The 23,616-nt window shown below is 43.3% G+C and overlaps 1 protein-coding gene across 2 annotated transcripts in view; it reads left to right on the top strand.

The window, feature by feature from the left end:
* The window catches only part of C6H10orf90 (chromosome 6 C10orf90 homolog), a 95,066-nt gene that overhangs the window by 15,927 nt on the left and 55,523 nt on the right, over nucleotides 1-23,616 (top strand). Inside the window, exon 1 of one of the 2 annotated variants that reach the window (XM_058841873.1) lies at nucleotides 21,494-21,748. The exons of the other annotated variant lie outside the window; for it this stretch is intronic. Coding sequence (XP_058697856.1) covers nucleotides 21,679-21,748 — 70 coding nt within the window. The 5' untranslated portion in view covers nucleotides 21,494-21,678. Of the gene's footprint in view, nucleotides 1-21,493; nucleotides 21,749-23,616 lie in introns of those variants that run through there. 2 annotated transcript variants of the gene reach the window in all.

Raw genomic sequence — 23,616 nt, 5'->3', positions numbered from 1 at the left:
AAATCTTGGCCACGGAATTTGGTGGCAGAAAACTCTTTTACTTCCCTTTTGCTGTTTTAGAGGGGCCAGAATTTCTATCTCAGTTTAAAAAAACCCTCAACCCTACAAGAATTTACCCCTGCACTCCTCTGGAACTGTGAGAATAACAGAGAGCAATTAACAGAATATGTTATTTTATTTTGATTGATGGCTGGGCTGAAGAAAAACACTTTTTTTTTTTTTTCTTTGAGGTTAATGTGCGTCATTCAAATAACTTAAAAATAAATAATCGCCCCCTGTTCTTTGCTTATTACATTTCTGTTAGGATTCCTTGCAGTGTGAGCCAGACCTTGTCTCTGTTGCTATGGAAGTCTTGTCTTAAGGTTTACCAGAGAAAAAGAGTTTAAAAATGTAAATGGGAGATTGACTCAAAGATATTGATTGTTGCTATAAAGTGCATTGTAATTTCATTCTTTCCTTGCTATATATCTTCTTTTTTATATCAGAATAGACTTGTAACGTAAGTTTCAAGCTTATAACAAGAATTTTTACATCAGAAAATAATTATCTCAGTAATTAGATGAGATTTTGGGTTTAATTGTGGACAAGAGAGACCTTGAAAACGACAAGGAGACTTGTGAAGGAGGAAAGAACAGTGCACAACTCACTGGCTTTATCAGTCTAGGGAGTAAAAATATCCTGAGTTTTTGAAAACTTTATTTTAATTTATGTCCTTTGAAGAGGAAAAAGAAGGTTATTTCAAGGAGTTTGGAGTTTCTTTGTTAGGAATGATACTCCAAAAAATCAGATTTAAAGCGAAGCCCATTTTGACTTAAACATTCTGGATTGTTGAGAAAGGAGTATTATTTGCAATTTGTAGACTTAAATCTGAAGCTTTGGAGCAAGCACCCTGAAAACTTTGGTTTTTTTCACACTTCATATATGACTTGATTTCAGTTGGGTTTTTTGATTGTTTCTTTTAAGCAATAATGGTCTGAAATCCATGAGGAAAAAAACCCAGCACTGAAATTGGCTGTGAAATTGAATGATAAGAATTTTGGGGATAAATTAGCAATGAATGTATTCAGGCAGTGTGATTGTGGATAGACAGGTGTGGATTGATAGATCTCCAGATTCATCCAGGGATTGGAAACCCATTTGGAATATTCTCCTGAACTGCCCTGGAATCACAGCAAAACTGTCCAGCCAGAAAAAGTACAAAGGCACTAAAACCAGAGTTATAATATTTGTGCAGGGAATCTAAAGAGTTCTGGCTGCTGCAATCTAGAGACTGCTTGGAGCAATTAAATTTCTGTGTCACTCTTGATTACATCAGAAAGGTGGGGCAAGCACAGAAAAATGCAATAGTGGAGTCTCTTTGATAATCAGATTTATGTTCTTAAGCTCCAGAGAAAATTTGGAAAATGGATTATAAGCAACTTGGTCACTTAGATAACATAATCATTTCTTTGGAAAATACCCTGAAACACCCAATAACCCAGAAATAGCTTTAGCCATCACTGGACAATGGGAGAAAAAGGAAGAAAAACCCATTCTCTGGCTTTGCTGTGGCTTTTGAAGCTCCCTAAATCCCAGCTTGGTGCTACTCTTGGAATCTCTTCGGTTTCTTTTGTTTATTCGGACACGACTTCATGCCTGCAACCTTATTTTGTTCAATCACCAACATAACAAACAAGTTTTTTTATGCATGATTTGCTCATTAGTGGCTGCTTCAAACACCCCATCTCCCGGTACATAATCCAATTTTAAGAATAATTGGGAAAATGATGTCTTGTAATTAGCATTCCGAAATCTGGTTTAATCCGTGTGGCTCTGGGTCAGCTGGGGAGAAGCAATTTCAATTAGTGATTAATTGCCTGGGCTGGGGGAGCAGGGAGGGGGGTGTTGCACAACCCTGAGGTGTCACCTCCCTTGGCCAGGCTGCTCCAGGATCTTCCAGAAAACTCAAGCTTGCCAGGGATTCTCTTGGCAGAGCCTTCCCCTTTGATTTATCTCAGATCTGGGAGGATGTGATCCTGCACCTTTGGAAGCTGGAGGGAGTTTGGCAATTCCCTTGGACCAAACTCCAGCCCTGGGTTAATTTGGGGCTGGGCTCATTAGGGCTGCTCTGTGTGTGTGTGTGTGCAGGCATGTGGGGATGCTCTGGCCACACACCAATCCCAGGAATGTAAAATTCCCAGCAGTAAAATTCCCCCCTGGAGCCTCTTCACAGCCAGGCTGGGAATGCTCCTCCTCATTGACTCATTTGTGGCACTGCACAAGTAAAGCTTTGCCCTGAGATCTTCCCCTATCAGGAGAAGCATCTGGCAAAAAGGAGGAGTGAAAAAACTTCCCAACAGACAAATGAGAGCAGACTTATTAAGGTTGGAAATATCCTTATAAACCTGTCCTGTGCAGAGAAATGGAGATTTTTATTGCTATGCAAATATCTGTTGTGTTCAAGTCTCACGGGCTGCAGTGGAGATGAATCATTTAAATTGACTTAATCACTCCATATTCTGTTAAAAGGTTATCTGAGAATCTCACCAAGTACCACTGCTAATGGCTGGCATGTTTAGGCCATTGTTTTAAAACTCAAAAGTAACGAGGTTTCCTGTCTGACAGAGAAACAAAACCCCAGGAGCTCGACAGCCTGACTTTTTATTTTGGATGCTTCACTTAATAACTCCTCAGAGGAAAAGAGTGACAGCATAGGGATTTATGGTCTCACTTCAAGGTATTCCACAATCCATCCTGAGAAAGTCTCACCATTTTCTTAAGAATTCTATTTTCTTAAATAGAATGACCATGGGTTTATAAGTGTCTCATTTCTAACTTGTTGCTCATGCTCTCCTCAGTCACATACATGGGGATGCAGCTGGAGTTCACACCGTGGAGAAATCCCACTGGCTCCCATTTTTCCATCCATATTAGATTTAATTGCGCTGGCTAATACAAGGATTTAGGGGATCAGCTTGGGCAATATTTCTTAATGATATAAAGTAGCATAGGAGCACAGAGCTTGAAGCAGAGGATTGAATTCTCAGGCTTAATGAGATACGGGGCTCCGGTTTATCTATTCAGGCAGGGATTTTTATTGACAGCAGGAGCAGGAATGCAAGCTTTGGGAACAAAGTGAATTCAGCAGCTACCCAGAAGATCACCTTGACTGCAGCTCCTGCCGTCAGATGCCCAATCTGCCAGGAAGATTCTGCATTATCCCCAGCCTCAGTCCAAATCTGAAATCCAAAGATTTGAACTCATCCCTCCCATTTTCTTCCACTGCAGAGCAGCTGGCACACGGAGCTGCCTCTGTCCTCTCAATCTTCTTTTCCTTCCCTCAGTAATTTTCCACTTTGCACCCCTACACACCTTCTCCCCTCACTTGTTGCAATTGGTTTTATGCAAAATGGGCTTAATCCTTCCTGAGCCACATCCCTGTGCCAGCACATGGATGGAGGAGTGCAGATACATCACAGAATTCCACAGGCTGCTTTGGGTTGGAAAGGACCTTGAAACTCATCTCATTACACACCCTGGGACACCTTCCACTATCCCAGGTTTGCTCCAAGCCCCATCCAACCCGGCCTTGGGCACTTCCAGGGATCCAGGGCTGCTCTGGGCACCCTGTGCCAGGGCCTGCCCACCCTCCCAGGGAAAAATTCCTGCCCAAAATCCCATCTAAACCCACCATAAACTCATTATATTCTTACTGATCATGAGCATGGGGGTGTATTTTACAAACTCAGCAGCAATACAGTGTCTGCACCCCAATAATTTATTCCTGTGGTACCAGTTTGGGCTTGGCTCAGCCTGAGGGTGGCATCTGGGCATGGATCTCAGCAGGGCTGTGATGGATGTGGCACCTGCCCTGAGCGATGGGACAGTGAAATGATGGCAGCCAGCACTGCTGCTGGGAGCTGGGGTTGAACTTGGGGGGTCCTGGGGGTGCTGAGCACCCTCTGCCAAGATCACTGGGATCAGGACATGGCCCCAAAGGCACGGAGGGCGGCCAGGCCGCTCACAGCCACCTTTTCATTTCTGGAGATCACACAAACCTATCAAGAAATCCTCAAGTACTTCCAGTGCTCTCCTTGGTGGCTCCAACACCGATGTCAATTTACATGCAGATGAGGTGCAGCCCTCCAGCTCTTGGCAATTTGCCACAGCAGCCTTTGCAATTGGCCCCAGTAGCTGGTGTTTTATGGGAAAGCCATCAATCAGAATTTCCCTGCATGAGCTGCATAAAGATGGCACTGCACGCTGCTGTCCTACCCACAGCTCAGGGATTCTGCTCCCAGCACTTGTTTGGCTCCTTGGTTCCTTCCCCTGCCTGCTGAGCAACTGCAGAAATTGGATTTATAGGATTAAAACAATAGGGTGTTTTGGAACCCAAATTCGGTGTTCACATGTGTGTGCAAGTGATAATCCCTGGATTAAAAACCGAGTTTAACTGTCCTGTGTACATTCCTTCTTTGCAAATATTGTATTTCCATTTCACTGGCTACAGGGTACATTTGCTTCTCTGTAGAGAATATCACAGAGAAAAATAATTCTTGGGGGCAAAATCCCAGGCTTGGTCATCCCTACAAAAATATTTGGGGGAAGAATAACTCTAGAAATTCCTCCTGTTTACAGCTTGATTGCTTTTTCTAGTGGAATGTTAATAATGCAGCAGTGGCCAGAGAGGGTCGATAATGAGGTAATGTGTATTTATGGGCTCTGTGTCCAAATGATCCTTACTGCATGGTTATTTGAAAATAAATAGTGTATTGATTGAAACAGCTACGGGACAAAATGTGCTTTCAACACGTGGGGAGAGCTGATAATTACTTGGAATATTTTTCCTTGTTGCTAATATATCAGTGAGTTTATTTTTAGCTCTTTTGTATAGAAAGGCAAATCCACTCAGAACAATATGATAATTTTTTATAGTTTTGGATTTTTTTAAAATACATTTATCAGGGTTTTCTGCATCAGTTTAAAAATTCTGTGATGACAATACAATATTCACACCTATTTCCCATCACTGGGATGTCTCCACAGTCTCATTTCAACACAGTCAATACCACTTTGAAAGAGATTTTAAATGGCATTTAATGTAGCCACACTACTAATATTCCATTAAAACCACATAACCTCCTGTCATGGGAAAAATCAACAGAACGAGCTGCAAGTAGTGGAATTTATGGAGTTTAACACCCAGCTCTTAAAACTCTCAGTTTTGGGGGGTGAAGTCTTCATGGCAATATTTTTGGGAAATAAATGAAAAATATGTGAAAGATGAAGAAAGGGATGAAAAAGCCATGAAAAGAACAAGGCAGGGTTATCAGAGGAAGAGATTCCCCTCGGTGATTCGATGGATCCTGACCTCATATTCCATTTTCCTTGTATTCTAAAGCCAACAGATAAAATTCCTACACAGAGAAAGAGCTGACGCAGCTTATCGGGTAAATATCTGATTAAAAATTTAATTCACTTCTGAAAAAGCTGGAATGGCTGGAAAATTTGGAGTTTCAAGCAGGAAGTATAGGGACAACTTGCTTCTTTTCTTTCATCCCAAAACTGCACATGAAAAATTAAAGGTTATTTTTAAAACATTTAATAACTCTATTCCAAGCTGCAGGCAGTAGAATCGGGCTTTCCCCAAATATCTGGGATGTTGAGATGTTTGAACCAAATATTTGGTATTGATATTTACCTATGAAATACTCATCCCAAATATTTAGTGTTGACTCTTGTGGAGAGATGTAAATATTGACCTGCAAAGCTGAGCTGGGGAGGAGGAAGATACTTTTTTGTCTTTTTTTTTGTCTTAAAGTCAGCAAACACCACAGTTTCCCACATCATTGCCCAGTCCTTGGATTTTGTAATGGGAAAAATGCAGATTAAGGAAGTTTGAGGGTGTGTTTACTGTCCACAGGGCAACACACCCCGAGTGTAACACATCCTCCTCCGCTTGCCTTTGCCCTTTTAGTCTTTAGATCCTTTTCAGTGAGGTCACAGCTAAGAAAACCACATTATTGTTTCCTCTAGGCACTTTTTTCAAGTGCCATTAAAATCTATAGCATTCTGTCCCTTGGCCTCTTCTATAATTCATAAGTATTTTGTAGTTGTGATCTTTTATATTAAGAACTTCCAAACCCCCCTAAACTATCAACTTCAATCCTACTTAATTGCCTGCCTGAAGCATCAGAAAGCAAAAAAGATGAATCATTTATTCATTTATAAACCTTCTCTCCACAGCACATCCAAGCTTTGTAGATTTAAGAACAACTTTCCTAATACCCATAAGTTTAAAACGAGAATGTTTATAACACAGAGCTATAAGCAATTCCCAGGCAATTGAGGTATTTTTTTTTTCCCTTTGAATGTGCCATTTTGGTAATTCAAAGGCCAACTAATGGTTTTTTTGGATAGGAAGGATGGGGGGTTAGAGGGCATTTGTTGAGGTGGTTGTAAAGCCAGCCCAGGTTCTGTAATTGCCAGAGCAAGGCTGCCCGCAGCAGCTGCAGCTCTGTTTATTGATCCTGTGATTCAGTGTTTGTGCTCATGGGCACAAGTCAGCACTTCCAGCAGATCAGCACGGGGGCTGAAGGATCAATCGCTCCTTCCCCCTCCTGATCCATTTTAATTGGGGTATCAAAGGTGCTGTAATCCTCTCTCAGGTCAGGAGATGTGTTTGAAGCTGGAACAAAGCTGTGCAATAAGAGCAGAGATTCCCCTATGCAGATGTGAGGGAAAAACCTCCTCATGCCAGGAACCCACCCCAAAGCAGCAGCTTGCTTTAAATGGTTACAGCAACCAACTCAATAAATAAAAGTGTTCACTTCCCTCACCTCTCCCTTGACAGCAGTGCAGGACTGAAAGGCAAACTGCAGGACAATGGTGCTCCAGGGAAATTATTAAGCTCAAACTCAGAGTCTTTATTGTGACATTCAGGAGCAAGCCAGAGTGCAGACAGGTTACCAGGCATGTGAGGGCTGAGCTCAGGTGAACTTGAGCTGTGTCTTTTTCTCTTTTGAAAAAGCTTCTCTTTCCTTCCATCAGCGTGTTTAACCAATGAGAAATAATTCTAAAGGAAAAGAAAAAAATTGATTCCCTGAACAGCTACTGGTTGTTGCACTCGATTGAGAGCTGTGATCAGAGAGCTGGGGTAGCAGCTTGTCAAAACACAGGAGTGCTCTGTGGTGGGACTGGGGCTTTTCCACTTTGGTTTAGAGCTTTGTCACCTCTGCTTTTAGCCATGGGGGATATTAAGGCTTTCACATTCCCTGTGGAAAGTTGGTCTGTAGCTTCTTAGGATTTCCTGGCATGTATTCCATGGAGAGAGCACACAAGGGAGCCATGGAGAGAGGTAGAGGGAGAAAGGAGATTTCCTCATTTCTGCTGTGCACATCAAGAGAACTTCCAGAGAAGTTTGGAGTGACTTCTCCCACCCAACTTGGGTTTTCTCCATCCTCTTGTCCTAAGAACATTTCCAAGGAAGTTGAAATTGATAAATCCACGTGCTCTAGGCTTTCTTCCCTCTGAAGAAAACACCTTGCCCTCAGGCTAACGCTGCCTGACACACAGCCCCCTTCCAGGGGAACTCAGAAATAGTTCTGGAGAACCAAGAGAGGATTTTATCTGGGAAAGAGCTTAGAAGATTTTAGGCTGCCCAGCTGGAACTCGAGAAGTGGAAGAAAGACAGAAGGGACACAGCTGCTCTGACTCCTGTTGGGCTGCAAGTGAGGGGTGGGGAGAGCCAGGAGGAGACCTCAGTCTGGAGAAACAAAAGAGCCACAATTGAGGGATTTCAGGGGAGAGGTGCAGAGTGTCCCTCAGGGTCACAGCTGAGTGGGGAGGACAGACCCTGCTGGCAGGAGGGGTGGCATCCTGGCTGTCCCCTTGCCAGGATGGACACAGAGTGGCTGCCACACCAGGCACCTCTGCCCCACCGCCAGCAGGGAGGTGAAGGGAGAGCTCCCTGCCCTAATTAATTTACAGTGGCCTGCAGATAAATCGAGGCTGAAAATGCATCCCTTGGAGCTTGGAGTTTACATTCCAGGCACACATTTACCCAGAGCCTTCAGAGCGGGCTCCAGCAGCGCTGGCTCATGGCAAGGGCAGCTTCTGGCTCCTGCTGAGCTTCCACAGGTGACACACCTGGAAACAGCGGGTTTGGCACCTCCTGCAAGCTTCATTCCCTCCTTTTTCAGGAGGAAATCACTTCTCAAGGCCTCTACAAGAGGCTGCTGGTGAAGGGGAACCCAGGCTGCTGCTGCTTCTCTGGGAATCCCTGCATTCCAGGGAAAATGCTGCTCCAGCACCCGCAGACTCACGGGTGGTTTTGGCTTTCCCTGGGCCATAAAGGACGTGGATGTGGAGCCACAATCTAGGAGGAGAAGGGAGGGTGGGGATTTTTCAATTTGTGTTTCACCAGGTTTATTTTCTTTGAGAACTGGGGATGAATTTGTATTTTGACCAGTTCAGAACAGTTTCATGCTGTGCTGTGGGAGCAGAGAGATGTGAACCAGAAGCAAAACTGTACTCAAAGGTGTCCAATATCAGACCTGGAGGCCCTCACACAGCAAAGAATAAACACAGGTAATTCTGAATAATTTGATTCCTCAAATTTTCCTTCAAAACTGACAAATTGTCCTCATTTAATTTTGCATTTAATTGCAGCTGCAGCACTGGACTCATCTTAGTGATTTTAGATTAAAAAAGCTTCTGCCTACACAAATTGGGTAACACATCCTGCCACTCTATTTACACCCAGAAACAGGCAAAGATTCGAGATCTTATTAAATACATTTGAAGTTTGAAGCAGTGAATCCATGACAGGGATTTGTGAAGATGGGAACCCCGAGTGGGAAAGGTATCCTGGTAAATAAAATAATTAGGGGAAAAAGTGTCAGCACACGAAGCAGGGGAGGGACAGAATGAGAGAGGCAAAGCTTGGCTGGGCTGGGAACACACAGCAGGTGTTTGGACAGCAAACAGGCATTAGTGGATGATTTTATGGCAAGCCTAGAGTGAAATGAGAGAATGCTGCAGATGGAGGTGAACCGATGGACAAAGATAGGTGCCTTTAAAAATTAACATGCACGGGGAGAGGGGATTGAGGCAGAGCTGCAATAAAACTGCAGAGATGGATGCAGAGGCATCAGCAGAGAGGAGAGAGGCAGGAGAGAAGGAGGGGAAGTGGATCAGGGAGTCCCTGCGGAGGCAGCGATTATCACTTCCAGATAACTTTAATAGTCCGAGTCCTTGAGATGCTGTTATCAGGAGAAGGAGCTGGAAATGCAGGCCGAGATAAAGGGGATGGGAGCTCTGACACGGCGCTGTAGGAGCATCCACCCCACCTCTGGAAGGAGATGCTGAGGCTCAGATTGGATCTGGTGCCCCTGGGTCAGCCCCAGCTCCAGCACCCAGCACTGACCGAGGCTGTGGCAGATTTTCTTTGTGTTCTCTGACTAAACTTGCTGGGTTTGCTGTTTTCCTCTGAAAAACGGGATTTGAGCAGGTGACCTGGAAGTGGTTAGAGGACAGAAATGTCCTGGGTTTGTTCTATGCTTCTTATTTTATGTGTTTAAGAATTAACATCCAAACTCTTTGGAAAGGTCTCTCCAAGGCTCTTTTCCTTGCTTTACAAAGTTGATTTATGTACCTATACATTTTTATATAGATATGTATAGGTAGTTGAAATTTATAACGGAGATATAATTTTATAAATATAAATTATACTACTATAAATTGTACTCTGGAACCTCTGCCCTGCCATTTAATCTTCTGATGGATTTATTGCCTATTTATTGCTTATTATGTTGCCCATGGTGCATGTACTTCTTATTTTCCCTTTCTTTTCTCATGGATATGATGTCCCCAGCTATTTTCTCACCTGCTATAACATTCATTTCTCCTCCCCAACCTGATGCATCAGAAATCAAAATCGTGGTTGGGAAGCAATCAGAGAAAAAGCACCCTGTGAGTTGAAGGCATGGCTCTGCCTGCTAAGTGTGTTACCCTCCTGTTCCCGATGTTTGGTGTCCTGCAGGCTGTTCCCATTAGGAGCAGACAGTGATGATGGAGTTGTGTCACCCTCTGATGAGCCCCTGTTTGTTTCCAGGGAATGTTCCCACTCCCATTTCCCTGGGCAGAGCAGGGCTGGGGTTGTAGGAGCCCCCTCACCCCCAAATTCAGTACCAGGAATTTTTTCTTCCCTTTATCTTTTCTGAGTGATGCCTCTTTGCTGCCTTTTCTTGCTGATTCTCCCTTTTTGTCTTTCTTTCCCTCCCAAAGAGGCCTCAGAACTCTCTGCCCCTGTGTGTGCAGGGAGGCTGCTGCTCATGGGTTACTGACACAGCTGCCTGTGTTATTTTTCTAGAAGAGAATGTATTTTTTTTTAACTAATGGCATAACCAGAGTTATTCCAACTGACAGGAATAATCTCTCTGATTTGGAGCCTGATCATTGCACCTTGTTACAGGTGAGCTCCTACTGAGAGCAGAAAGGTTTTAGTGCTTCTTTCTTGAATTTCATACAATCCCAGACTGGTTTGGGTTGGAAGAGACCTTCAAGCTCATCTGTTCCCACCCCTTGTCATGGGCAGGGACACCTTCCACATCCCAGGTACCCAGCTGGAACAACAGCTCTGTATCTCCCTTCTTCCCAGTTTCTGGCTGAAATGGCTCCATAATTTTGTATTTTTTCTGCTCTTTCTTTGTGTGAGGGTTTGACAGTTGTATAAAGGAGAAAACAGCTCAAGGGTTTAGGTGTTGCAGCCAGTTCTGAATGCGATGCAGTCGAGGATCAGATTGTCCTCACCCAACAGTGATGTGTGCCAGGCTCCTGCCATGGATTCTGCTGGGAAAAAAATTAAAATAAAGAGGAGAAAAAAAATAAATAAAAAAAAAAATTTGAAAATAAGCAGCACTAAGCAGCTAGGAAGTTAAAATGCTCATTTTAAAGACTGGCTCGTGTTTATTGTATAACAAAGAGGAAGAAGTCCTTTAATTAATATTAACAATTGAGAGCAGATTAGACCAAAAATACCCTATTACCACTTTCTCTAATCCACCTCTAATTGTGTACCAAGCTATCAAGGAGCACTTAAACCCCAAAAAGCCTCAGTGAGAAGCAGAAGGCAATTGTCTGCTTCAGCATCTCCAACAGTTGGACGTGGAAGTCATCCAGCTCCAATTGTCTTTTATTTCATCCTTCCAGTGCCTCCACAGCCCTGCAACAGTTTGGGGAGTTAAATGGGGGGCTGTGGGGTGCAGCCAAACCCCCAAAACGCAGGAGCTGCCACTGAGGAGGAAATTTATTCCAGGGGGAGAGGACTGAGCTTGTCCTTCTCTGGATTTGTGCAGAAACAGAACATCTTTCGCCGTTATTCGCGCACTTTGCCAGAAAAAATGTGGATCTGATTACTGCTCGTTTGCATTCCTTTTTCCTTAAGTTTGGAGAAGGCAAAGCTCTCCAGTGAATTAATTAATTTCACTCCATTTTGACAGAGTGCTTAAATCAGCTCAGAAGTGCCACAGCTGAGTAAACCCAGCTCGCAGGCCGTGATTGCTTCTTTTGGAAGGCCCTGCTCAACAGCAGCAGCAGCTGAAAGGCAGCAGCCAGGAGAAGCACTTCATTAAAGAGCTGTGGCAACACTGCTCCAGCCTCCTCCGACAGGAAACTCAGCTTTTAAAGAGCGAGAAGGAATTGTTTCTTTGCTTTTGTGCCTTCATCATCCCATGGAAGATGTTCCACCGTGTCCCAGATCTGATCCCTCTTTAGCCCCATCCACAGCAGGTTTGCAAACCACGGACAGGAGTTTGCAGCTGTCTTTTCTCAAGGCTGGAAGTTATGTTGTTGGTATGTAATTAAATTGAGGTATTTAATTAATCTGAAATGTTCAGAACTTGTATGATTGAGATCTCTCTCTCACACTTCACCTATTTATGTAAGTACATATTGTAGTATTATATTTATTGTATTATATTTACATAAGCATTTATGTAAGTATTTATATTTATATGAGTATTATAAATATTATATTTATATAAGTACATAAATATAAGTACTTATATTTATATAAGTACATATAAGTACATTTATATGTACTTATATAAATATAATACTTATAATACTCATCATTATACTATTATTATTTACTATTATTATTTACTATTATTATTTACTATTATTATTTACTCATTATTATACTATTATTATTATACTATTATTATTTACTATTTACATTACTATTATTTATATAATATATATATAAATAATATATATAATATATATCTTACACTTAGCCCTCCAAGGTAGATTTCCCTCTTGAAAGGTCCATCAGCCTTTCCTGTGACAACATTTGTCCCAAAGAAAATGTACATTGAAAATCTCATTACAAATGTACATATCTGTGAGATGACCTGACAGGCTTCAAGAACAAAAGTGTTTTCCCATATTGATCCAAGTGGACACAATCTGTGGACCAGCTCCTGTGAAATATGGATTCCTTCCTCGCCTGCCATTTAATTTTTCTTTTTTAAGTGCAGCAGGATTTGAAGATGGAATCACAGATCCTTCTGCCTCTAATTCCTGCACCAGGAATTTTCACGATTCATTGTGAGACAAATATTCAAATGCAGTCACCTACAGCTTAGAGGTGGAAATTGCATTTGTGTCATCCTTATCAGTGCTGTTTTCCCAAATTCCAGCTCATAAGCACAGCCATCAGCCTCATCCACCTGCTTAAGTTTTGATCTTCTAAGACCTGCCCTCATTGTGACCTCTTCAGAAACAACACCCTCCCCTCTGCAGCCAGATAAACTTCTGTCATCTGTCTCCCAGCTCCCTCTTCCCTCTTGAATTATTTACTGAGGTCATGAATTTCTTAGAAAATCAGACAACGAGACAAAGAGAAGAGAGCCCTTTGTAGGTTTGTGTTTGGGAATTAATTTACTGCCTTGGACTGGGAAATGGCCGAAGGGAAGATGTGAAACCCCATACACGACACGATGAAATTGCTTCTTGTTGCTCCTTGTTTCAGGTCAGGCAGGTTATTGTGCCTGGAAATTTCTTTTATACAAGATCCAGTTGCTGCAGAGGACGAAGTAATCAAAACCTTGGGAGCCTCAGCAATTTACATGGAAAAGCAGAGATGATACCTCACATCTGCTCCACTCAGGCCAAGGCTGCAGCCAGGATGGCTTTGAAGAGGTTCTGTCTAAAACAGACCCAAAGGAAGAGTTTAGCAGCAGGAAATTGTGATCAGAGGGGAGGGTGCAGTCCTGGGCTTGTTCTGAGGCTTCGTGGCACCATCTGCATTTTCATAATCTTATTTGGAAAGAAGAATAGGCATTTCTGGCTTGAAGCTGTAATGGGAGAACTGAACAGCACAGGTAATTCTAAGGTTGTGATCCAGTGCTATTCCATTCCCTAGGTAATTCTGACGTTCTAGTGGGCAAACAGCACATTTTAGATCTTCTTTTTTTTATAAAATCATATAGATTTGTGTTAGAGTTCAGTGCAGCCTCTCATGCTGTAAAACTGAGGGTTTCTGAGCAAACCAGCTGGATCTGTGGATTTTCCAGGGTGGAGGGCAGAGGAGCTGTGGGATGGGAGCCCTGGGAGCTTTTACCATCCCCATCACTGGGGTTTTGAGGCCTACTGGGGGAAAATCCTGAGCAAATGTGTAGGCATTGAATCTGAACCTTCTCGAGTCCCTTCCCACTGGGGAATCTTGGGATCCTGTGAACAATTTTATAGATATTAAAATTCATGTGTACCATTCAGTCAACAATTCATGGGGGAGTTTTTTCTGACCTCTGTGAGCCCTGAGTGAACCCGTGAAAACGTGAAAAGGAGAAATTTGATGTTTTCCCTGTCTGAAATGATCTATTTCTTTTGCTGTGGCTGCCAAAGTGAGAGGCACAGTCCCATCTGTCCTGCAGCACTGGCCAGGCTCCCCAGCTCGTCGGGGCAGGCACTGAACAGAGACTGCAGTGGAGCAGTGCCAGAGAATTGGTGGCTGAAGGAAAAGCTCAGGACACATGGGGTGACTCTCACAAAAGCTGGGGGAAGTGCAAGGTCACTGTGAGGATCACAAGAGCTGTCCCAGGTCTTTGGTTCCTGCACCGGCATTGAGGAGTTTGGTGTTTTATTCTCTGCAGGAGTGGCAGCAGAGGTGACCTCTGAGTGAGGGCTGCAAAGAGGAAAATCAGGTCTCCTTTTAGGCTCTGAGAGGGGAATTGTTTCAGTCCATTAAGCCTGGCATGGAATGCAGCTCCAAACAGGGAGGGGTGAGCTGGCAGCTGCCAGGGCCGGGCCAGGATGGGAGCAGGGCTGGGATCAGCCTCTCCAGGATGGTTTGTGTTGGAAGGAACAGGGAAAAGCAGGGCTGCAGGCAGGGATTCTGTCAGAGCAATGAGCCAGAAAAATGATCTGTGAAGAAGGATGGCTGTCAGTGAGGAGGTTTGGGATTTGTCAGGGTCAGAGAGAGATTTCCAGCAGCCCAAGACAGGGGTTAATCAAGCTCAAGCTGAGCACTTTGCAATGTGCAGTTTAAAAGAAAAACTTGCCTAAGAAAGACCTTAGAAATGTGCAGGAAAAAGCACAGAAATTGCTGTAACTCCAGCAGAACTTACATCAAATAACATAAAAATGGTAGGACCTGTCTCTTCTTTGGGGGTTGGAACGAGATGGTCTTTAAGGTCCCTTCTAACCCAAACTATTCTGTGATAAATCCAGATAACGCAAGTTCTGGGAAGCAAAGGCACTGTTAAATTGTTACATCTATCTAAGAGATCATAACTTCATCTCCCTCTCTTTATTCCCATTAAAATATTTGGAACAAACTGTTGGTGAGCCAATACTGAGGATACAATCCCAGCACTACTAATCAGGATCCATGGACAGCACAGCCAGGCACAGAATCCATCTCTGTTTTACTCCTTGAACCCAATTAATACCAAATGGTTTATTAGCAATTAAATAGCTGATGTTTAAATATTAAAAATGTTTGGGAGATAAATATTTGAGGGAAAAGAGGCTATTACAGGCACTTTCTCTTGGAACATCGCTTTATTAATCTCTTTATTGGGAGAAACAAAAATGAGGGAAGAAAGCAAAGGATTTTTCTTGGTGCAAATTGGCCACAAATTGAATCTTTAAGATGTGGATGGACCTGAGGTACAGAGGAGCCAATTACTGCTGTCCAGGCTGGGCAATACAGATGGATCTTCATAAAAATCCCTGCTGCAATAACCAAATCCACAGTGAAGTATTCAGGTGTTGTAGCAGACAACGTTTGGGAAAGAAACCCTTACCTGCAGTAGAGTACTTCAGGAAGGCTTAGAGTTTTAAAATTCTTGCAAAAAGTGTCTGAAGTTACCAATGGCTATTATGTTCTTAAAATAATGGTTTCCACAGAACCATTTCACAGGAGCTCCAAATGAAGTTTAGAGAAGCAGCTCCACCTCGAATAACAACGAGAAGAAACCATTGTGGGGAAAAGAATTGTAGAACAGTTCCTCTCACAGTTGCTGGGTGAATGTTTCTCAGGGAGACACCACTCACATTTTCTTGGTGAATTTGCAAAAATTGCAATGCCACTCCCTTCTTTTACCACAAATCCCATTTTTGCATTGTTTATTGAGAAATCAAAGATATTTCAGCAGCTGCTCTGGTGGGAGATGTCCCTTCCCATGGTCTTTCAGGCCATTTCCAGCCCAAGCCATCCTGTGAGCCAGTGGCTGCAAAAGGGTTTGGAATTTAGGATCCTCAGTTGGGTCCACTGGTGGGAATTCATTTCTGGAAAACCCCTGCCTGTGACAAAAGGAGCTTTTGAGAGATTCAACACTGGGCTGCAGCCAAAAGGGCTTTGAGATGTATTGAAAACAATGCTGGGGCTCTGCATTTCTCTGATTTTGGTGTAGCTGAATGTGCTCAGTATTTTTAATGCTGTGTTCTACCATAGGGGGGGAAAATGTTAATCACAATCTATAAAGATATTTAGTAATATCTGCATATAAAACATCTGAAATGTGAGACAGCAAACTGCCCCCCCAGTCAGACTTCTTCCCTGACTTTTAAACTCCAATTATTCCCTCATCATTGCACTGTTCTTCCCTAAGGCATGGATTACATGATGGGACAGAAAAGAAGTTCTGGTTTAGTCGAGGGAAAAATCCCACAAGTGCTTTTATTGCAATGCTTTACAAGCAAAGCAGCTTTCTTCCCAAAATGTCTCCATACCCACTCTCAACACAGTGGAATTATACAAAACCAGGGGTATTTATTAACATAATATTTTCTTTTCCTTGATCCAGTGCTGATGCAAAAAACCCCATTTGCTCTTAGGTTTAAATCATGCTTTAATTAGGCTGTTCTAAAATCACCTGTGACTTTATTAATCTTGCACCAATATTAGTCACTTCCTGTACGTGGTGGCTGGAGAATTGTGGTTTATATTTGTTCTAAACTGCTTGTTTTGTTAAATGAAGTGCTCCAGCTAATTAAAGACGTTTTTGGGGATGTCTCAGCTTTAGCCTAATAAAGGAGAGGCACAAGAAGGTGCACACAGACACTTCTTATTGCCCATAAATCTGTTCTTATTGCAACTGTAAACTCTGGAATGGAGTTTTATGGCTCCCATTCCATCGAAAACTGGAGAGGCGGTTACTGATGCTGGATATTTGAATAAAAGCGATTTTGAATTTTGGGTTTGATTGCTTTTACTTGTGAATTATGCCAAAACTGCTGTACTCATTATCTTAAAAACTATTTAATTAAATGTAAGTATCCAGCTGTGTGTATTTTCAAAGAGCCAGAGTGCTCTAAGATCTTCAGCAGAAGAGCAATATATATATTTATGTATCACAGGATTTGCAAAACCCCTTCCCTCCTCAATTTTCTTCGCATTTCCATTTGGAATATTTGGATATTTCATTTGCAGCCTTAACGATCGGTTTTGTCTCTGTTTCTCTTGTGTAATTTGAATTTTTTGAAATAATAAGCAGAAATGAAGGCCAGGGCTCAGCTAGCACGATCAGAGAGGGATGGGAGCTGCAGTCCTGCTCTGCCTTCCAAGACAGGGAGTCTCAAATGCCCTGACTCTTCTGTCCACCAAACCTGAGCCTTTTTTCCTCTTCATTTTTCTTCTTTGGTCTCTCCCAGCCCTAATTGCATTTCTCTCTCTCTGAGAGATCATTGTTCTCCTTCCCCTTTCACTGCAGTCCCCAGCTTTGTGCCAGATCCATCCCAGACCCCTGTCCAAGTCGCTCTCCTCTCACTCCTCTTGTTTTTGCCTTTTTCACAATTATCCCCTATTTTTCTCATTTAAGTATCTGCCTTTCCCTTCCCACCTTTTAATTCATGTCTTGGCTCCCTCATTTGTCAGCGTCCTTAATCTTTTTCTTCTCTGGGATGAGCTTATCTCTTCTCTCACCTGCCTTCCCCCACCTCATTTTTCAGGAAATCTGTCTCTCCATTGCCTCTCTTTTTTTTTTCCCCCCATTCCAGGGGCATCCAGCCCCTTCCCTCAGCCAGTCCCAGTTTCCCTCCTGCATCCACACAGGAATCTGTGCTCCCTTGGATGTGCAAATCCACATCCCAGCAGAGTTCAGCTGGGGCTGCTGCCCAGACTTCAGCCGTGCCTCCGAGTTAATGATGTGAATTAAGGAGTCAGCATTAACTTGGAATTTTCTGGCTTTTGACTTTTCTTCTCACAGCTTGACGTTTTTGTAATGCTCTGTTTTTCTGAGACTTCAAAAAAAAAACCAAAAAACCCAACAAAAACCCAGATGGGGAATAATGTGCCAGCAGGACGTGTTTTGGCAGTCCTGGGAGCATTTCTGGGGCTGTGCTGGAGCGTTGCCCCTCTTGGTGCCACGTGCCAGAAGAGCCACGTTTGGTGTCTCAGGATGCCAGGATTATTTCAGGTGGAAAAGACCTTCAAGATCATCGAGTCCAAGCTGTGCCTCATCCCCAGCTTATCCCCAGCCCAGAGCCCAGAGCTCCTTGGACATCTCCAGGAAAGGGGATCCCACCACCTCCCTGAACAGCCTGTTCCCAGGCTTCCAGTCCTTTCCAGGGAGAAATTCCTCCTGATATTCCCCCTGAACCTGCCCTGGCCCATCCTGAGCCCATTCCCTCTCCTCCTGTCCCTGTTCCCTGCGAGCAGATCCCAAATCCCCCCGGCTGTCCCCTCCTGCCAGGGACTTGTGCAGAGCCAGAAATTCCCCCTGAGCCTCCTTTGCTCCAGCCTGAGCCCCTTCCCAGCTCCTCAGGAATTCTCCAGCCCCTTTCCAGCTCCCTCAGGAATTCTCCAGCCCCTCAATGTCCTTTCTTGAGCGAGGGACTCCTAACTGGGACAGGATTCCTGGTGGTCCTCACCAGTGCTAAGTACAAAGTGAAAATGCTGAGAGTCTCACCCCAAAGTCAGCTCAGCCACCTCGGGCGGGTGCCACCATGGGGAGGTGGCAGTCCTAGACAGGTGTCCCAGCAGGGAACACATTCCCTGCCAGGGGTGCCAAGGAGCAATGGAAAAAAAGGGAAATAAGTGAGGTGACAAGCTGGGAAACAGCCAACAGGGAAGGGTCAGCCCCCGGGCAGAGCAGGGAATTGATTCACTGCCCTCCCTGATGCATCTCACTGATTTCCTGCAGCACCTTGACAGAAAGCAGATACCACAGTGAGAGCTAATTTAAAGGTATCAATAGACAGTCACACTCCAATCTGCTGAATCCCAAACCTTTTCTGTGGTTACACCATCACCGTGTCCCTCCCCAGCCGCAGGATACGCTGAGGCTGTGTAATATTACACAAATCTGCTCTGAACTGTGGCAGACTGAGGCCCTGCCAACCATTTCCAAGATGTGGCACAGCTCTGTATATCCCAGGAATTATTTCAGGCAGTTGGATCCACGGGTGCAACTTTGCACTGTTGCATTTTCTCATGAGCAGTGCAGATTCACACACTGTATCCTGCAGCCCCACATCCACATCCCACCTCAGCTGCCTCGAGGAGACAAATGGAATTAAAAATGTTTGATTTGAGCAGGGTTCTGTCATCTGGATTTTTTAAATGGAATGGAATTTGCCCCTGGGTGTGCTCAGGGATGTGGTTTAGTGGTGGATGTGGCAGTGTTAATGGCTGGACTCAATGGTTTTGGAGTCTTTTCCAACGTTAATGGTTCTGTGACATCAGAAAATATATAATAATGTAATCAGGGGTTGAAAAGTTACTGGATCCCCCTGAGATGCAGACAGAGAAATACAGTTCCTGTTGTGACCAGCACACCTTTAATCTACAGCTGTTTCAGAAGTTCCATTTGCGTGGATTTTCACTCTGATTTGCAGGGAAGCTCCAGCCTGGGTTAATAATACAGTGGCAGCACTTCACAATGCTCTCCACCACCCAGAAGTAGCTATTAAACTGTCAACAGCACTAAAAGATGATATTTTGATGGCAATGGATAGGAACCCCATCTCCCTGCTTGTGCTACTCAACATTTCTGCAGCTTTCAAGCACAGTCAAGCATAATTTGTCACTGACTTGCATATGTGACACTGTCTGAACAGGGGCTCTGAGCTACAACTCTGTCAATCATCTTTTTTCCAGGCAAAACTCATGTAGCACCAACAGACAGCAATTCCCTTTCCCTTCTCCGTGCCCCTTTGCACTCTTTGCTGTTCTCCATCCACCTGGAGACCTCTGGAGGGTTGGAAGGATGAGCCAGCTCCGGGGCTGGAGCTGATATGGACCTGCATAATCCCCTGCCCAGCTGCAGCCAGAGATATCATTTAATTCAGAATCAGGAGTGGATTTGGGCTGGGAAACGCTTCCAAGGGCTGGCTTGGCCAATATCTGCCTGGCTATCTCCTTCCTTGCAGCTTAACCTTTCCTTTCATGCTGCTCACATCCTAAAGGACATTTCCAGCATTCAGTTCAGGTGAAAACACATTTTTCTTTGGCCCTTGTCACAAGTCTGCCATAGGAGGGGGTGACCTCAGCAGAGATCTCTGTAATCAGCACCTCCAAAGTGCACCTGCAATCTGGAAAGGAACAGCAGATCCTGGTTTGTGCCAAAATCCAGCAGATAATGACAAACCCTTCTGTCCCTGCTGCAGTTTAAAGCTGGTGATCAAAGTCTTAAAAGTCACTCGCTCCCATCTACATCAAACACTGAATAAAGTTGTGTTTTTCTCAGTCTAAACCTGTCTAGAGCCAGAATATTAGAGGCAGAAATAAGCTTCATTTATAATTCTCAAGGAAAATCAAATTATTTCACATCCTTGTGCCCCAAGTTGTTATTTCTTATCCTAACTGGAATAATGAGAAAAAGGTGGGAGGAAAAGTGCATCTACCTGGGCTGCTCTAGAAAGGCTCAGCAGCAAACATTTTGAAGTCTGCCATGAAACATTCATCAGCCTCATTTGCATTACAATGTCATGGTTCTCTGGGTGAAATCCTGAAATCATTGTACATTTTTTTCGTAATTTAAAGATTGCTAAAATCACCACGTGCAGCTGATGGGAAGGTACTGGAGATTCGATGAGCAACGTGAGCACAATGCAATTCTAAAAAGATTTAAAGGAATCTGCTGTTATGTTCTCTGCATTTTAAGTTCTGTGAATTTTGTTGTTTGTTTGGTGAAAGCATATTTTCTAGAAAGATATCTAAGAAATGCAGAGGTCACTGGTGTACTCAGAACATTTCTGTAGCAGGTAATCGCTGTCTCCAAAGAAATATCTACCTCACAAGTACTTTGAGGTATTTTCTCCTTGAAAAACCCTTGGTGCACTGTAATCAAATTAACTCTCAGTATCCTTTTGGACAACAAACCGGGTTAAATCACATATTTTTAATTTTCCTAGTGGGTTCAAGTAATTTCTGAGCAGTGTTTTTCTATAGTTCTATTTAGAATATGGATACCAAAATTAATGCAATATCCCAGTGCTGCTCTTAGAGAAGCATTAAAGGAAATTATGTCAATCTTTGTTTACCACATTAAGGCATTACATAACTACACAGGTAAATGATTAAAAATCCTCCATTGTGTTCCATCATTAGTCTTGGGATCAATTATCAGCAGGATGATTATTAAATTGTTATTATATTCAGTTATTAATGATTTCTAGATGGCAAACACCGAGGAGAAGAATGGTGCTACTACTGATTATTTAAAAAATTTGCAATAAAAATTAAAACACCCCAGTGAAAAATATCACCTTCAAAACATAATTTCAAAAATAACCCTGCAATGGATTTTTAAGTAAATTAGGAATTTACTACGCTTTTTTTTCCCCTTGTCATGCTTAGAACAGGAACATTTTGGTGAACAGAAACATTTTAGCTAACAGGTGTTCGCTATTTAAAAGCCCGGGAGGTCATTACAGAAATATGTGCGAGCAGCATATTTGGATGTTTGCTGGAGAACACTTAGAGGGAGACAAGTTCAACATTTAAATCAAGAAAATGAATTCCTAAAGCCCCAGGGTGAGGGGGGCACAGCCGCCACACCAATTGCGCGCAGCGGGCGCGCCCAGCTTTTCCCATCCGCGGGGGTTTAAATCAGTTTTTTCCCGGGATCCAAAGCTCGCAGTGAGCTCTGGCGTGGCAGCAGCAGCTGCTGGGGCTCTGGAGGGTGAATAATTGATGTGCTGGCAGCTCCGGGCAGCGGCTCCGGGCAGCGGCGCATCCCGCGGGGGATGCCCGAGCGCTCCCGGGACGCGCAGCCCTTGGGCACATCCTGGAGCTGCAGGGGAACGGGGCCTTTCGGTGAGTTTGGGACGCTTTTCAAGGGTTTCTGAGCCTTCTGCCAGCTCCTTTCTCTTTGCTGCCGCTCCTAAAAACTCTCTCCTTTTTGATTTACAGCTTAAAAAAGGCAGGAGGTTCCTTTCTTTTTAGGAAATATGTAAGCAGTACTTTCAGAACTGCACTAAAATTATGATCAAGCCATCCAAAACTATCTGGTGGTATTTAAGTTTTCAACCCCTCCCCCTGTGGCACGCTGCTAAAACTAAAGATATTTATGTTCCCTTTATGTTGTTCCCCAAATTGAGATTAATGTAATTCGGTGTCAAATGTGAGAACCTGAAAGGAGTTTTGTTTTCCATAAAAAACCGAGTTGGTTCCCTGTTGGAAGTTTAACTTGTGGTGGTGTTTTTTTATTCAGTTAGATACATTTCTCCTTGGGTTGAGGACATGAGCTGAGACCTGCACTAAGTTCTTAATTAATAATACTGCATTAAACATTCTTTTTTACCATAAAGTAGTGCAAAAGTAACTTGGTTTTCCTAAGGATAGGAAGGAGACATATTTTATATGTAAAGCACGTGGCAGTGACAAACTAAAGCAACTCTCACCCCTTCTTTACAAGGTGAAAAACATCAAAGTATTTTTATTAATCATTAACAGCAAGCCTACCTATAATATTTGTTTCAACTGTCTGAGTGCTGTTATTTTCCAGCAGTGATCCTGTCAGCAGTGCCTGGGAGCTCTCAGGTAACTCAGCCCTTGGCACAGTTAAAAAATTGATACAAAAACAATCAGCTCCCGAGAGCAGGGGCCATGGGTAGGAGCAGGGATGTGAGATGAATCATGAATAAGCCTTGATTGTGGATAACAAGTTCCTTCTCTTTTTATTTGTTTTTAATTGCATACTCCAGATTCTGCTGCTTCTGCTTTATTTCTTTTGTTTTGATCACAAAAGCATTTCATATTTGGCATCCAAAACCCAGCCAAGTTTTGAAGGGATAAAAGTCCAGCACAATGATATCTGGTGCTAACAGTAATTAAATGCCCTGTGTTAAAAGAAAAAAAAACCAACAAACTAATAATAAAAAAGCAAGAGGTGAAAGCAGGGATATGTAAATAACAGGAGATATGCAAAGAATGGATGTAATCCTGCACTCCTTAATCATGGGAGTAATTCTTATTCAGGAAAATAATCCTGGTGCTTTCAATAGCCATCAGTGGGTGCTGGAGCACCAGGCCCAGCTTTTCCAAGGAGATAACAATGTTTTACCTGTTTTTTTATTCTGCAGTGCCATTTTAACAACACAGCTCTTGCTGATGTGTTTGAATGCATTAGTGATAATATTAAATTAGGCTTTACCTGATGTCCGTTTTGCCTCTGAACGTGTGAAAGAGAAAAATGGGATAATGGATGAGATGTGGCAGGGAGAAGGTACAAACCCCACGTGTTTTATTGGCTCTCCCTCTTCCCTGTGTTTGCAAATCACTTTTTGGCCCATGGGATGTATAAAATTTGCTTTTCCTTTTAGGATAGGATGCAACTTTAGCATAAAAAAAACTCCTGGTAGCCCTTAAAGTATATTTGGGTTTCCCTGAAAGTGACGCTGATAAATATTGTCCGTCTTATTTAAATACAAGGGGGTTGTGATAATGTCCTGGGAATGTTTTTTATTGCTGTGATGTTCTGTGATCTTGCAGGAATGACACATTTTTTAATAAATGTGGTGGTTTTGTTGCCCTTTTCATTGGCCCAGCTCAGCATTTCTGAGCTTTGCCCTCCCAGCCCATGTGCTGCTGCCCTGTAATCCAGGATGGGGTTTGGAAGCACCTGCGTGCCCTTCCCCAGGCAGAGCATCTGTTAATGAGGAAAACTAATTACTTAAAAGCTT

Source organism: Poecile atricapillus, chromosome 6, assembly GCF_030490865.1.
Source record: "Poecile atricapillus isolate bPoeAtr1 chromosome 6, bPoeAtr1.hap1, whole genome shotgun sequence".
In the NCBI taxonomy this organism is placed as follows: Eukaryota; Metazoa; Chordata; class Aves; order Passeriformes; family Paridae; genus Poecile; species Poecile atricapillus.
The sequence above is the reverse complement of the archived record's forward strand: the minus strand, read 5'-3'. Positions and strand labels throughout refer to the sequence as shown.